Raw genomic sequence first — 13602 nt, 5'->3', positions numbered from 1 at the left:
TTAACCTCCTTCTGAAGGTTCTCCTTTAAAACCCACCTCTTTGACCAATTTTTAGGTCATGTTATGGGGCTTGGTGACACATTTGTATAGTGCTCCTGTGAAGCACCGTGGGACGTTTTGTCATGCAAACGATTACTAGTAAATATAGATTGTTGGATAACTGGGGCTTGGAGCTGCTTTGATTCGATTTGTTTTTAAAGAGGGTGGGCAGAGAAGTGTTTGAAGAGGAGGTAGTATGATTTTAACAGGGCATTTATGTATATATTTGAGTGCCACTGTGCGAAGGTCGAATGTTTTGTAATGTCTTGCGTGTGTGGGCCTCCGGAAAGTGATCGGGCGGGCCTTTGACTTTAGTTGCACCGCTGTGGGCTGGCATGAAAACTTACTCTCACGGCGAGATAGGCTTCGTCTAAGGTGATCAGCTGGTGCTGGCTGTGGGGGCCCATGGCGCACAGCACGCAGATAATCTTCTCGTCGTCTTTGCAGTAAAGTGTGACCTCCTGATTGTGATCCACACATTTCTTCCTCTCGCCTTGCTTTCCATCTCCCTCGGCTGCTTCCTGGTTCGCGGCTGTTTCCTCCTCCTGCTGCTCTTGTTGAGACCCTGGTCTTGGGCTGGCTGCCTCGAAGTCCCGGAGCCGGTGCTGCCGCCTGCTCGGTTTCGCGTCGTGCTCTCGGGCATGCAGCTGACAGAAGGAGAGACAGCAGACGTCGCAGACCTTGAGGGCGGGCTGTGCTTCGTCCGGCTCACACACATCGCAGGAGCCGTCTGGAGGAGGCTCGTCCATACACGGCAGGCTGCTGTCACTCGCCATACAGGCTGACGATGCAGATGCAACAATGTATCAGGTCAACAATAACAAATTGCAACAGTATATCGGGTCCCAAAATAAAAGTGCAACAATGTATCAGGTGCAAGGGCCTCGGCGGCAACAGTGTATCCGGTACAACCCTCTCTCCTCGGCTCTTCCTACCCCTCACTCGCAGTTCGGTTGCTCGATCTGTTCACACCAAGCTCCTTTCTTCGGGGGCCCGGCAGAAGATTTGTTCGAAATAATCCTGACTTTTTTTTATATCGCGGTACAGTCACAACAGGAAGCGGAAAGATTGACGATACCGAAAAGCAGGAGATCGCGTTCTCAGCCTAAATATTCGCACAACTTCCTGGTTTGACGGCATCTCGGTGACCTGTGCAAACTGAGGGCAAAAAGCGCCCTAATCTCAAAACCAGTAAATGCCACGCACCTGACGAAGACTATCCGCTATCGGTTTTAGAAATGCAAAAAAAAGTAAATGGATCTAAACACCGATCAAATGTTCTAAAACAGAATACTATTTATTGGCCAGATGTGTTACGAAAACCTATTTTATAGATTTAGTCAATTCCAGATCCCCTCCCTCACATCTCCACTACTGAAACAGTGACTGGCTTAATACAGTTCCAGGGATTCTGACAGCTCGCTCGTTTCCCCTCAACTTGGACAAGTGGTAATGCTTCAGTTGTGACCTGTGACACTTCTATTTTAGCATCAGATATGGGGAAATCACTGCAATCAATCACCAGAGACAGACTGGCTGAGTGCTAGAGTAAGCAACTATCTATTGATCAGGGTTGGCATGGATTTGTGATAGGTCCTCATGTTTGCAGTGCAGTGGGTAAACATCCCTGTCTGAGCCAGAAGAGCTGGCGTCAAGCCCCAATCCCCGGGGATTTAGTGGCCGAGGAAGGTGGTTGAGTGTCTTCTCCTTTCAGAGGAAGTTTCTGATTTGAATGTACCTTAGCTCATTCCCCTTCGGGAGTTGGAATTTCTGTGGGAGTTCTGCCAGGATCACTACTCTGCCTTCTACATACATATTCCCCACAATCAGTGCCCCTTCGCCCTGTCTCCACCCTTTAAAGGAGGTGTCCATTTTCGCGGGAGTGAACTTGTAGTCATTGCAGATGGAGGCCATGGTGGATATCTCGGTCAGATCGAAGTGGTGTTGCAGTTGGTTCCACATTCTCAACGTGGCCACTACCACTAGGTTTTTTGAGTATCTGGCAGGAGGGGATGGGAATGTGGCTGTGGTCAGCGCATGGAGGGATACCCCTGTGCAGGAACTCTCCCCCACTCTGACCCATTCCTTTCCTGGCTATTTGATCCATCCCTGTACCCTTTCTGCGGTAGCCACCCAGTGATAGAACTGGAAGTTTGTGGAGGCCAGGCACCCCATGTTCCTCCTTCTCTGTAGTACCTTCTTCCCGATCTTCGGGTTCTTCCCCCATCTGCCAGCAGCATCCCCCCCCCCGCCCCCCCGGCCAACAAAAACACCATAATAAGGCCTTGGGGATGTAGATTGGGAGGGATCTGAACAGAAAAAGGAACTGGACAGCACATTCATCTTGATCATCTGCACTCTCCCGGCTGGGCAGAGTGGGAGCGAGTCCCACCTCTGCAGGTCCTTCTTTACCTCCTTCACCAGGCTCATCGGGTTCCATTTGTGGATCTGTGACCAGTGGTGGGCTATTTGGAACCCCGGATATCGGAATTTGTTCTGGGCAAATTTGAACAACAATTGCTCCAGCTCTGTTCCTCTCCCCTTTGGCTTCACAGGGAAGATGTCGCTCTTGCTCAGGTTAAGTTTGAAGGCTCCAAACTCCCTTAAGCGTTCCATAATTCCTCCCTTGCTGGCCAGGGGGTTCGAGGTATAGAGGATCAGGTCATCCATGGAGAGTGAAACTCTATGCTCTCTTTGAGTGCCTCTCCACCTCTTTGCTGTCTGAGAGCAAATGCCAGTGGCTCGATTGGCAGGAAAATAGTAGCAGGGATAGAGGGCATCCCTGCTTTGTGCCGCTGTGCAGCTGAAAGTATCCTGAGCTTATGGCATTCGACTGTATGCTTGCCATGGCAGCATTGTACAGTAGGTTCCCAAAACCAAGCTGTTTTAGTGCCTCTATGAGGTACTTTCATTTGACTCTGTCAATGACCTTCTCTGCATCCAGGGAGATGATTACCTCTGGTATCCTCTTCCCGGGTAGGGTATAAATCAGGTTCAGCAAGTGCCTGTTAGTTATCTTCCCTTGGTAAAGCCCATCTGATCTTCTGCGGCTACCTCTGGTGTGCAACTTGCTAGTCACCTCACCAGGGCCTTTGCCAGAAATCTGGCGTCAGTGTTTAGGAGTGAGATGGGCCTATATGACCTGCATACCATCGGGTCTTTGTCCTTTTTAGGGATCAGTGATATCGAGATCTCCTGCAGGTGTGGGGCCAGTGCTGCAAATTTTTTCCAAAAGTCCACTAGGAATCTGTCTGGACCTGGCACCTTCCCCACCTGCATGGAGTGAATACTGTCCATGACTTCTCCCAGTTCTAGTAATGCTTCCAAGATCTGTCTCTTTTCCTCCAACCATGCCTGGTACGTCCAGCCCATCAAGGAACCGCTCCACCTTGGAGTCCCCATCCGGGGTCATGGAGGTGTACAGCTCTCAGTAGTAAGTTACAAAGCCCTCATTAATCTCACCTGGCGCTGTGACTAGTTTTCCATTCCCATCCTTCACCTGCGCAATTTCCCTAGTGGCTGTCAGCTTCCTCAGCTGGTGACCAGCAGGCAACTGGCCTTGTCCTCATGCTTGTAGAAGGCCCCCCCATGTCACATGGAGCTGCTTTCATGATGGAGAGCAGGTCAAATTCCATTTGTAATTTGTTCCTCTCTGCTATTTGTTTTACGGTTGGGGCCGTAACCAGTGGATCCAAATCAGTATGGAGTAGACCAGCTGCTGCCTCGCCGCTCTCTCCTTCCTATTTCTGAGAGCCATGAACACTATTACCTTCCCCCTGATCACTGCTTTCAGTGCCTCCCAGAATGTGGAGGGTGAGACCTGCCCATTCTGGTTGCAAGATATGTATCCGTTGATGGCTTATGACACTTTCTCACAGTATGCCCTCTTGGCGAGGAGGGATGTGTCCAGCCTCCATGGGCCCAGCCTATCTCCAACCTCATAGCCATATAGTGTGGTGCATGGTTGGAGATTACTATTGTGGACTATTCCGCACTCTACCACACCTGGAAGCATCAATTTCTCCACTACAAAGAAACAATCCTGATGTATACCCTGTGGACTTGGGAGGAGGACTCCTTCTCCCTTGGTTGTGTGAACCTCCATGGGTCCACTGCCCCATCTGTTCCATGAAGGCACTCAGTTCTCTCACCATGGCCGATTGCTTCCCTACTTTAGCGTTGGATCTGTTCATCTTTGGGTCCTGTGCATAGTTGAAGACCCCCCACCCCCCTAATGAGTTGGTGGGTGTCTATGCCGGGGATTTCTGCCATTATTGTTTTTATAAAGTTTGTCATCCCAGTTGGGGGCATATATGTTTATGAGCACCACTGGTGCTCCTTCCAGTACTCCTCTAACCATGATGTACCATCTCCCTGGATCTGTCACTGTCTGTGTTGCCCTGAATGTCATCCTCTTACTGAACAGTATGGCCAACCCCCTAGGCCTTGCCCAGCAGCACGCTTGGTACGTCTGCCATATCCACCTCTTTCTTACCCTCAATCGGTCCTTCTCCTTCAGGTGAGTCTCTTGGAGGAAGACTATATCGGCCCTCAGGGTTCTCAGATAGGTAAAGACTATGGATCTTTGCACCGGGCCATTGAGTTCCCTGAAGTGCCAGGTGACTATTCTGATGGGGGGATTCTGGGCTCTTCCCCCCCCCCCCCCCCCCCCCCCCCCTCCGCTCTCTTGCAGGGTCAGCCATACTTACCTCGCGGACGTGCCCCTGCACTCCCCAATCCCCTTTGTTTGGGGGACATCCAAAATGGCCACCGTTGATTTCTTTGTTCCCGTCGTCGCCATGTACTACCTGTTGCAACCAGCGGTCTACCATCCCCCCCTCCACTACCCCCCTGTACCCCTCTCTTGCCCCTGTGGGATTACTTTTCTCCTACTACCCCCTCACCCCAGTGTTGTGCCCCCACACCCTTTTGCCAGACGTTCCCTCCCTGTCTGGTGCTGTGCCATGGTCACCCCCCCTCTACATTTATTGCCCTGTGTTTGCATGATCACCAGCTTGGTGGTTCTCCGGGTCGGCATCAATATCTTGTGGATCGTGTGCCCTTCCTATTTGCAAGACCGCGTGTGTCATGTCCAGTTCAGAATTCGCTTCTTGTCTTTAAACTGGTGAAGCTTGGCGATGATGGCCCGTGGGGGTTCTCTTGCCTCGAGTCTCTGTTGAATGGGCTTGGGGAAGCTTTCGCCCCCGACCAGCTTACCAAACATTTGCGCCACATGTCGGGTTTCTGCCCTCGGTTTCCTCTGGTGGTCCCATAATTCTGAGGTTCTGGCGGCGAAACCTATTCTTTTAGTCCTCCACTTTCCCCTTGAATGCTCCCTGGGCTGCCACCAACCTTGCCACCTCTGCTTCTAATGAGGTGATCTGGTCACCTTGGTCAGTGACTGCCTTTCAAGCTCCCGCACTTTCACCTCCTGCGCCTCCAGTCACTGCTCCATCTTTTCCATCGCCTCCTTAAAGGGGGCAAAGGCTTCTGTGACCGCCAACTTCACCATTGCCATCATCTCCTTCTTAATGGCATCTCTGTATTTTAGGAGCTCCTGTATTAAGAGCTCCATCCATTGTCATATTAGCGGGTAGCCCAGTGTTTGTAATGTGACAAGTCTTATTCCGCCAAGTCTTGTTCCGCCTCGCTCCGCATGTCTGCAGCCTCAATCTTTCTCTCCTGGCTCTTACTTCCTTTATTGTCCTTTCGGTCCTTTTGTTGTTTCGAGGGCATATCTCGAGTATATGGTGGTTTCGGGGAGGGTGGGGCGGGGAGGGGATTTAGCTGGGTTAGCGGCCAATTTTCAGGCTCAATGAACTTAAATCGAAGTTTCCAAGAGAAGAGCACCTTCCCTGCGACTGCTCAACACATTCCCGCCACCGGAAGTGATCATATGCCTTCTTTGTTGACCACGGACGAGTCCGAGACGAGTAGATAATGGAAGCTATTGTGTGGACAATGCTCTCCAGATCCCAGCCAGGTCTGAGCTAGGTACTGAAACTGGCTGACCTTTATATTACAGATTATTAGAGTGCTCATGGACTACCCGCCCCTCAATGGGGGAGCTTGAACTCCACAAGGCTCAAGCTTCTACCCCTTAGGTCTCGTGTGGGTTATAACACCTTCTGGAAGTCCATATAAACAACATCCATAGACATTCCCCTGTCCAGTACCTTAGTGACCTCTTCAAAAAAATTCAATGAGGTTTTTCAGGCATGACCTGCTTATTATGGATCCACGCTGGCTCTCCCTGATTAATTGAACATTTTTGAGGTTTTGAATTACCCTATCCTTGATTATAGGCTCCAACAATTGCCCTGCCACAGCTGTTAGGCTAACTGGTCTGTAGTTCCCTGGTTTTCCTCTTTCACTCTTCTTAAAAAGTGGACATGATGTGGAGATGCCGGTGTTGGACTGGGGTGAGCACAGTTTGAAACAAACATGTTGGACTTTAACCTGGTGTTGTAAGACTTCTTAAAAAGTGGAGTGACATGAGCGATTTTCCAATCCAGAGAGATGACTCCTGAATCTAGGGAACTCTGAAAGTTTTTTTTTTATAAATTTAGATTACCCAATTATTTTTACCAATTAAGGGGCAATTTAGCGTGGCCAATCCACCTACTCTGCACATTTTTGGGTTGTGGGGGCGAAACCCACGCAGACACGGGGAGAATGTGCAAACTACACACGGACAGTGACCCAGAGCCGGGATCAAACCTGGGACCTCAGCGCCGTGAGGCGGTTGTGCTAACCACTAGGCCACCGTTGTGCCCTGGGAACTCTGAAAGTTATAGTTAGGGCACCTATAATATGTTCCACGGCAGCATGGTGGCACAGTGGTTAGCACTACTGCATCACGGGGCCGAGGTCCCAGGTTCGATCCCGGGTCATTGCCTGTGTGGAGTTTTCACATTCTCCCCGTGTCTGCATGGGTTTCGCCCCCACAACCCAAAGATGTGCAGGGTAGGTGGTTTGGCCATGCTAAATTGCCCCTTAATTGGAAAAACATAATTGGGCACTCTAAATTAAAAATAAATATGCCCACTACTTCCTTTAACACCCTTGTATGGAAACTGTCAGGTCCTGGGGATTTGTCACTCTTTAGTTCCATTAATTTCCTCATTATCAATGTTTTACTTACGTTAATTTTTTTAGTTCCTGTCCCTGATCCATTATTAATGTTATCGTCCAGCAAACTATCTTTTCGCTGAGGCAAAGTAATTATTCAACAATCTGCCATTTCCCCATCGTTATTGATAATATCCCCACTTTAGCAGGCCGACATTGCTCCTACCACCTGCTTTCCCTTTATATAACTATAAAACTTCTCATTGATTTTGATGTCCCTTGCAAATTTCCTTTCGTAATTCCTTTTAGTACCTCTTATAAGCTGCTTTGTGGCCCTTTGCTTGTCTTTGTATCTTTCCCATTCAGTAGATCTGTGCTGTTTTTTGCATTTTTGTCAACCCTTTTAAATTAATGCTGTTGCTTATCTCTTAAGTTGTCCATTGCTGTTTTTTCTAAGAAATTGAGCTTCTCCCTCTCAAGGGTATAAAATGGTTCTGTATTGCGCTAAATGTTTCTTTAAACATCTTCCACTGTTCTTGTTATTTTACCATTATCAGATATTCCTAGTTCACTGTGAACAGCCTCTGTCTCATCTCATTAAAGTCTGCCTTATTTAAATCTAAAATTCTAGTAGCTGATTTGTGCTTTTCACCTTCAAACATTACATTGAACTCAACCATGTCATGATCATTATTTGATAAATGTTCACGCGCAATTAGGATACTAATTAAATTTGGCTCATTATTCGTTTCCTTGGTAAGACCACACTTGGAATATTGGACACAATTCTGGTTGCCACAGTACCAGAAGCACATGGAGGCTTTGGAGAGGGTTACCAAATCTTAGGAAGTACATATTGACCTTGGAAGGAGTACTTCACAAATTCACTAGAATGAAGCCAAGATTGAAAGGATTATAACATAAGAGTATATTGCAAAAATTTGACTTTTGTTTTTAGATCAGCTTTCCATTCCTGAATCGTGTCTTTGTTTTATCTACTCGAATGACCCAACAATTTCCCCAATGGCTACAACCTGCATGATGAAAGTCTGCAGCAAGTCCATTGCGGACTCATATGGCCATGGTCGACACCCTTGAGGGCATTACTGCAGACTCCACCATCTTGGCAAGGGATAGGCTGACAGGCATTACTAAGGATACTGGTAGAGTAGTTTGCAGGGGGTAAAAAGAAAATAGACTTAGACTTAGAACAGTACAGCACAGAACAGGTCCTTCGGCCCTCAATGTTGTGCCGAGCAATGATCACCTCACTCAAACCCACGTATCCACCCTATACCCGTAACCCAACAACCCCTCCCCCTTAACCTTACTTTTTAGGACACTACGGTCAATTTAGCATGGCCAATCCACCTAACCCGCACATCTTTGGACTGTGGGAGGAAACCGGAGCACCCGGAGGAAACCCACGCACACACGGGGAGGACGTGCAGACTCCGCACAGACAGTGACCCAGCCGGGAACTGAACCTGGGACCCTGGAGCTGTGATCATACTGTTGACGGCCTGCAGAGTGCACATGTTCGGGGTGATCTGCAGTCTCACGTACCCGGTGGCGCCAGATATGCACTCGTTCGACCAACTCATGGCATTTGTGGTGCAATACTTTAACCCAACTCTGTCAGTACCCGTTCAAAGGTATTATTTTAATACGGCAGAGAGGTCCCTCAGTGAGTCCGTCACCGAGTTCATATCACGGCTACAAGAGAAAGCCAAGTCTTGTGAGTATGGAACTGCTTTATCGGATATTCTGTGCGATCATTTTGTCTGCGATATAAATAATATGGAAACGCAGAAAAAACCTTTGGGCGAAACCTTCCTGACTCTTCAATCAGCACTGCAGACCTCCTAGTCCCGAGAAAATGTGGAACGTGCCTACGGCCATACTAGTCTGAAAACGCCCGATCTCATCTGATCTCAGAAGCTAAGCAGACTCAGGCCTGGTTAGTACTTGTATGGGAAAATGTAGAATGTGGCGTCCAGGAGATGCAAGGGATGGGGGTAAATGTTTTGGGGCATCACCCCTCATCTGCTATCCCCACGGCATGGACCAACCGCCACAGCCGGCCATCAAGACATGGAATGTTCCCGATTCCAGTTTGTGTGGGAACCGGTCTAGGCGTAACCGCAGGCAGCAGGAGTGCCTGTGCTCCAGGCACTTGACGCACCCCAGTCGAGGCAGGCATCAGCCCCGGGGCCAGGCCTTGCATCTGGATGACCAGTAGAGGCAGAGGATGAAGCTGAGATGCAGCTGAACAGTTTGGCAATGCCCTGTGTGGCCCCTATTCATGTCCCAATACAGGTGAATGGCCATTTTCTCCAAATGGAGTTGGATACAGAAGCTGCCGTTTCTGTGGAGGCACAGAGCACCTTTGATCTTATAATGTGGTGTGCATAATTTGACTTTGGCTGACATAGTGGCTCGTTTGGCCACTTATATTGGGGAACGGCTGAACATTGTGGAGTCCACCCTCACTCCGGTAGTTTATAGGCACCAATCAGTTCACCTTCCCCTCCTGCAAGGAAGTAGCTCTAACTTGTTGAGCCACAATTTACTACACCAGCTGTAGTTGGATTGGCAACATATTCTCCAAGTGGGATCTGGCAGTCTGTGCGGTATCAGCAAATTCCCCGAGGTTTTCCAGTCTGGCTTGGGTACGATTTAAGGGGCCACAGCGAAGATTCAGTTGGACCCGGAGGCCCAGCACCAATATTTACGCGCCCACCGATTCCCTAGCTTTAGTGGGGAAGGTCGAGACCAAACTTGGTCACTCAGAGAGTTTGGGCATCATTAGACCTGTGCACTTCACCAATTGGGCGGTGCCGGTGGTCCCCACGAAACGGGATAAGACAATACACTTCCACGGGGACTATAAGTTGACGGTAAACATGGCTTTGAGGTTAGACCGTTATCTTTTACCCCGCATCGAGGATCTTTACGCTACGTCGGCTGGTGGGTGTACATTTACAAAATTGGACATGAGCAACATTTATCTGCAACTGGAGCGCGATAAATCCTTGCAGGAGTACGTCCAGCTCCCATTCGGAGTATCCTCGGAGTGCAAAGTCTTCTAGCGCATCATGGAGAACAACTTTGCAGTTTACTTAGCTGACATGCTAGTCAAAAGGTCCACAGACCAGGAACGTTTGCAGAATCTCGAGGCGGTGTTAAAGCATTTTTCAGAGTATGGGGTCTGCCTACACTGCGTGAAGTGCGTGTTTCACTTTGAATATTCACAATTGAATATTTGGGGTATTAGGTGGACCAAAATGGCCTGCACCTGGTAACCTAGAAAGTGAGAGCTATTAAAATGGCCCCGTCCCTGCGAGATGTCACTGAGCTTTGCACTTTTCTTGGAATTGTCATAATATCCACTCATGGATATAATGAGATGCAGACAGGCAGTGATTGACACACAGGATAACCAATGAACACACACGACACAGAGCAACCAATCACCAGACAGGACACGACCACTATAAAACACACGAGGCATTAAGACTCTGCCTCTTCTCACTGGATATAGCTACAGAGATAGTTAGAGTGCACAAGGCCATGAGCACCGTCTCCATGTGACAGAGAGCTAGTCTGGTCAAGCCAGTCTGAGGTCATCAGTTTAGATTAATAGAGTGTCAACCCACAGCAAATTATATACAGCAACAAGCAAGTTCAATAAAACAGTGTTGGACCATCTCCTGTCACGGAAGCCTGATTCGAGTCTCACTGCATCCAGTTGCAGTCGATGTTAGACCAACTCAGATAACACATCATGGTACCAGGGAACTATTAACTCTAACGAACCTACCTCGAGTGACTCTGCAATGACCAGCAAGCAAACATCGAGCGGAATGGAAAAGATCCAGCCCCCTCTGCAACTCCAGATCTCCGGCAACCTCGGCGCCAACTGGAAGATCTTCAAACAGAAGTTCCTCTTGTATATTGAGGCCTCCGACCTCGAGGCAGCATCGGACGCCAGGAAGATCGCGCTGTTCCTGTCGACTGCAGGGGACCACGCTATCCACATCTATAACTCGCTCACGTTTGCCGATGACAAAGAGAAGACGAAGTTCAAGACAGTTCTGCTGAAATTCGACAGCCACTGCGAAGTCGAGGTGAATGAGAGCTTTGAACGGTACATCTTCCAACAGAGGCTTCAGGGTAAGGATGAATCTTTTCAGTCCTTCTTGACCCATCTCCACATCCTAGCGCAGTCATGTAATTATGACTCAGCGGCTGATTCCATTATCCGGGATCAGATCATTTTCGGGGTCCAGTCCGACTCCCTGCGGGAGCAGCTACTCAAAATCAAACAGTTGACCCTCTCCGTCACCATCGAAACGTGCGTCATCCATGAGCATGACAGAAATCGTTATTCCCGCATCAGGGCTGCAGAAACTGCAAAACTGGCCTCCCACGAGGCAGAAAGGGTGCAGGCCATCGCAGAAATTCAAGACCTGAGCATCGAGGAGAGTGGCCGTTTTGCTCGCTTTTCTCGGGTCCCTATGCATGCGCGCCATGACCAGGAGGCCGATGAGACCGAAGACCCTACTGTGCATGCGCGAATGTTGGCCGACCGCACTGTGCATGCATGACGGCGCACAGAACGCACTGACGTCAGCGTCATGACGTGTCCAAATTGTGGCTCCGCCCATTTAAAGTGGCAATGTCCAGCCAAAGAACAGGCGATGTCTACAGTGTGGAAAGCCTGGGCATTATACGGCACTCTGCAGGTCCGCTCCACTGAGCAACAGCCAGCGATCCCAGCTGAAGCGCAGACGTGTACGCTGCGTGCAACAGTCGATGTTAGCCCAACTCAGATAACACATCAGGAATGGTCAATGATTGTGGCTGATTCTCCCCCCCCCCCCCCCCCCCCCCCCCCCCGCCCCGCCTGCTTCACTCGTTGTCTCAAGGAGCGTTCCTGGGCCCTTCTTTGTACAATGGGTAGTTATTCAGTTATTCGTTATTTACAAGTGGGTGGTGCCCTCTATCCCTCAACCCCACTTTTGTTGTTGTTCCTTCCCCCTCCCTCCCGGTCCTGTTGTCAGCCTTCCCTTGTGGTTCCTTTTCCTGTGTTTATGTTCTAGGCTCTCTGGCCTATGTGTCGGTTTTTTCTGGCCTCCCCCTCCTTTTCCCGGTAGCCTCCCTCCCTGCCCTCACCCTCTCTATCTCTGGCCTGCTGGTCCCATTGGTTCTCATGTGACTCCCCCCACCCCCCCCCCCCCCCCCCCCCCCCCTTGTTCTATTAGCTGTTGGCTAATAGAACAAATTGGGGAATGGCCTCCATGCTTTGTAGAAACCCTCCTCCGACCTTCGGATAGTGAACTTAATCTTCTCCAGGTGGAGAAATTCCAATAGATCTGCCAACCAGTCTGCAGCTGTAGATGGTGCTGCTGATCACCAGCCGATTTTTTTCAAAGGATGCAGTGGGAACCTAAATTGTCGGTTGAAGTCCTTGGCAAGAATGTAGCATCGAATGACGAAGCAAGTGAGATCGTGAGCACTAAGCAGGCTCACCTGTTGCATTAAAGGTACGTAATAATTGTGTGTTGTGAAGGTTGGCCGGTGTGGGTCCCGAGGTTCTGCCAGTTGGTAAAAGTGGGTCCCGGAAAAAAAAAAGTTTGGAAAACAGTGCTTTTCACTGTACCTCAGTGCACGTGACAATAAATCCAAATCAATATATTCCCCAATTGTGGAGGAAACCCTTTCACAGAATTCCTTATCCACCAACAATGCCGTTTCCAATTTCCGGCGGGGCGAGGGGACGGTGGCTGAGCTGGGCCTGACCCCACCACGAAATCCACAAATTGCAGAGCATGACCCAAAATCCCTATTGCTGAATATCCCGCTCAAACCAGCCCCGGGAGCAGAGGCTTGCCCACCACAAAGAAGTCGATCTGAGAGTGGATCTGATGTACCTGCGAGGAAACTGAAAATCTTTCTCATTTGGATGTAAAAATGTCCACAGTCTGCACCCTCTTAGGCATCAACATATCCAGCCGAGCATCCAGTACACAGTTAAAATCCCCTCCCAAGATTAGCTGTTGCGAGTTCAGATCGGGAACAGAAGCTAGCAACATGTTAAGAAATGCTGTGTCATCCCAATGTGGTGCATATATGTCGACCATTGGGGTACCTGCCAACGACCCACAGACCATTACATACCTTCCATCCGGGTCTATTAGAATCGTTGCCACCAAAAAGGATACTTTCTTATTAATCAGGATCGCAACCCCCCGGGCAGTACTGTCAAATCCCGAATGAAATACCTGCCCCACCCAGCCCTTCCATAACCTTGTCTGATCTTTAATCCACAAGTGAGTCTCCTGCAACAGCATCACATCAGCCTTCAAACTCCTAAAATGTGCAAACACTCTACCCATCGCCCCCACACTCCCCTTCCACTCAAAGAGAGTCAACATCAGGACCACTGAAGGCAGCCACCACATTCCCTATCACGACAGAACAAAGAAA

General features: G+C 49.3%; 1 protein-coding gene across 1 annotated transcript in view; it reads right to left on the bottom strand.

Annotated features, from left to right (window-relative positions):
• trim44 (tripartite motif containing 44) overlaps positions 1–1345 on the bottom strand; it is a 120147-nt gene extending 118802 nt beyond the window's left edge. The window contains exon 1 of the mRNA XM_038807397.1: positions 387–1345. Within this exon, the coding sequence (XP_038663325.1) occupies positions 387–815 (429 nt within the window). The 5' untranslated portion in view covers positions 816–1345. The remainder of the gene's footprint in view (positions 1–386) is intronic.
• Between the last annotated feature and the right edge of the window lie 12257 nt (positions 1346–13602).

The sequence above is a fragment of the Scyliorhinus canicula genome, chromosome 9, assembly GCF_902713615.1.
Source record: "Scyliorhinus canicula chromosome 9, sScyCan1.1, whole genome shotgun sequence".
Classification (NCBI taxonomy): Eukaryota; Metazoa; Chordata; class Chondrichthyes; order Carcharhiniformes; family Scyliorhinidae; genus Scyliorhinus; species Scyliorhinus canicula.
The sequence above is the reverse complement of the archived record's forward strand: the minus strand, read 5'-3'. Positions and strand labels throughout refer to the sequence as shown.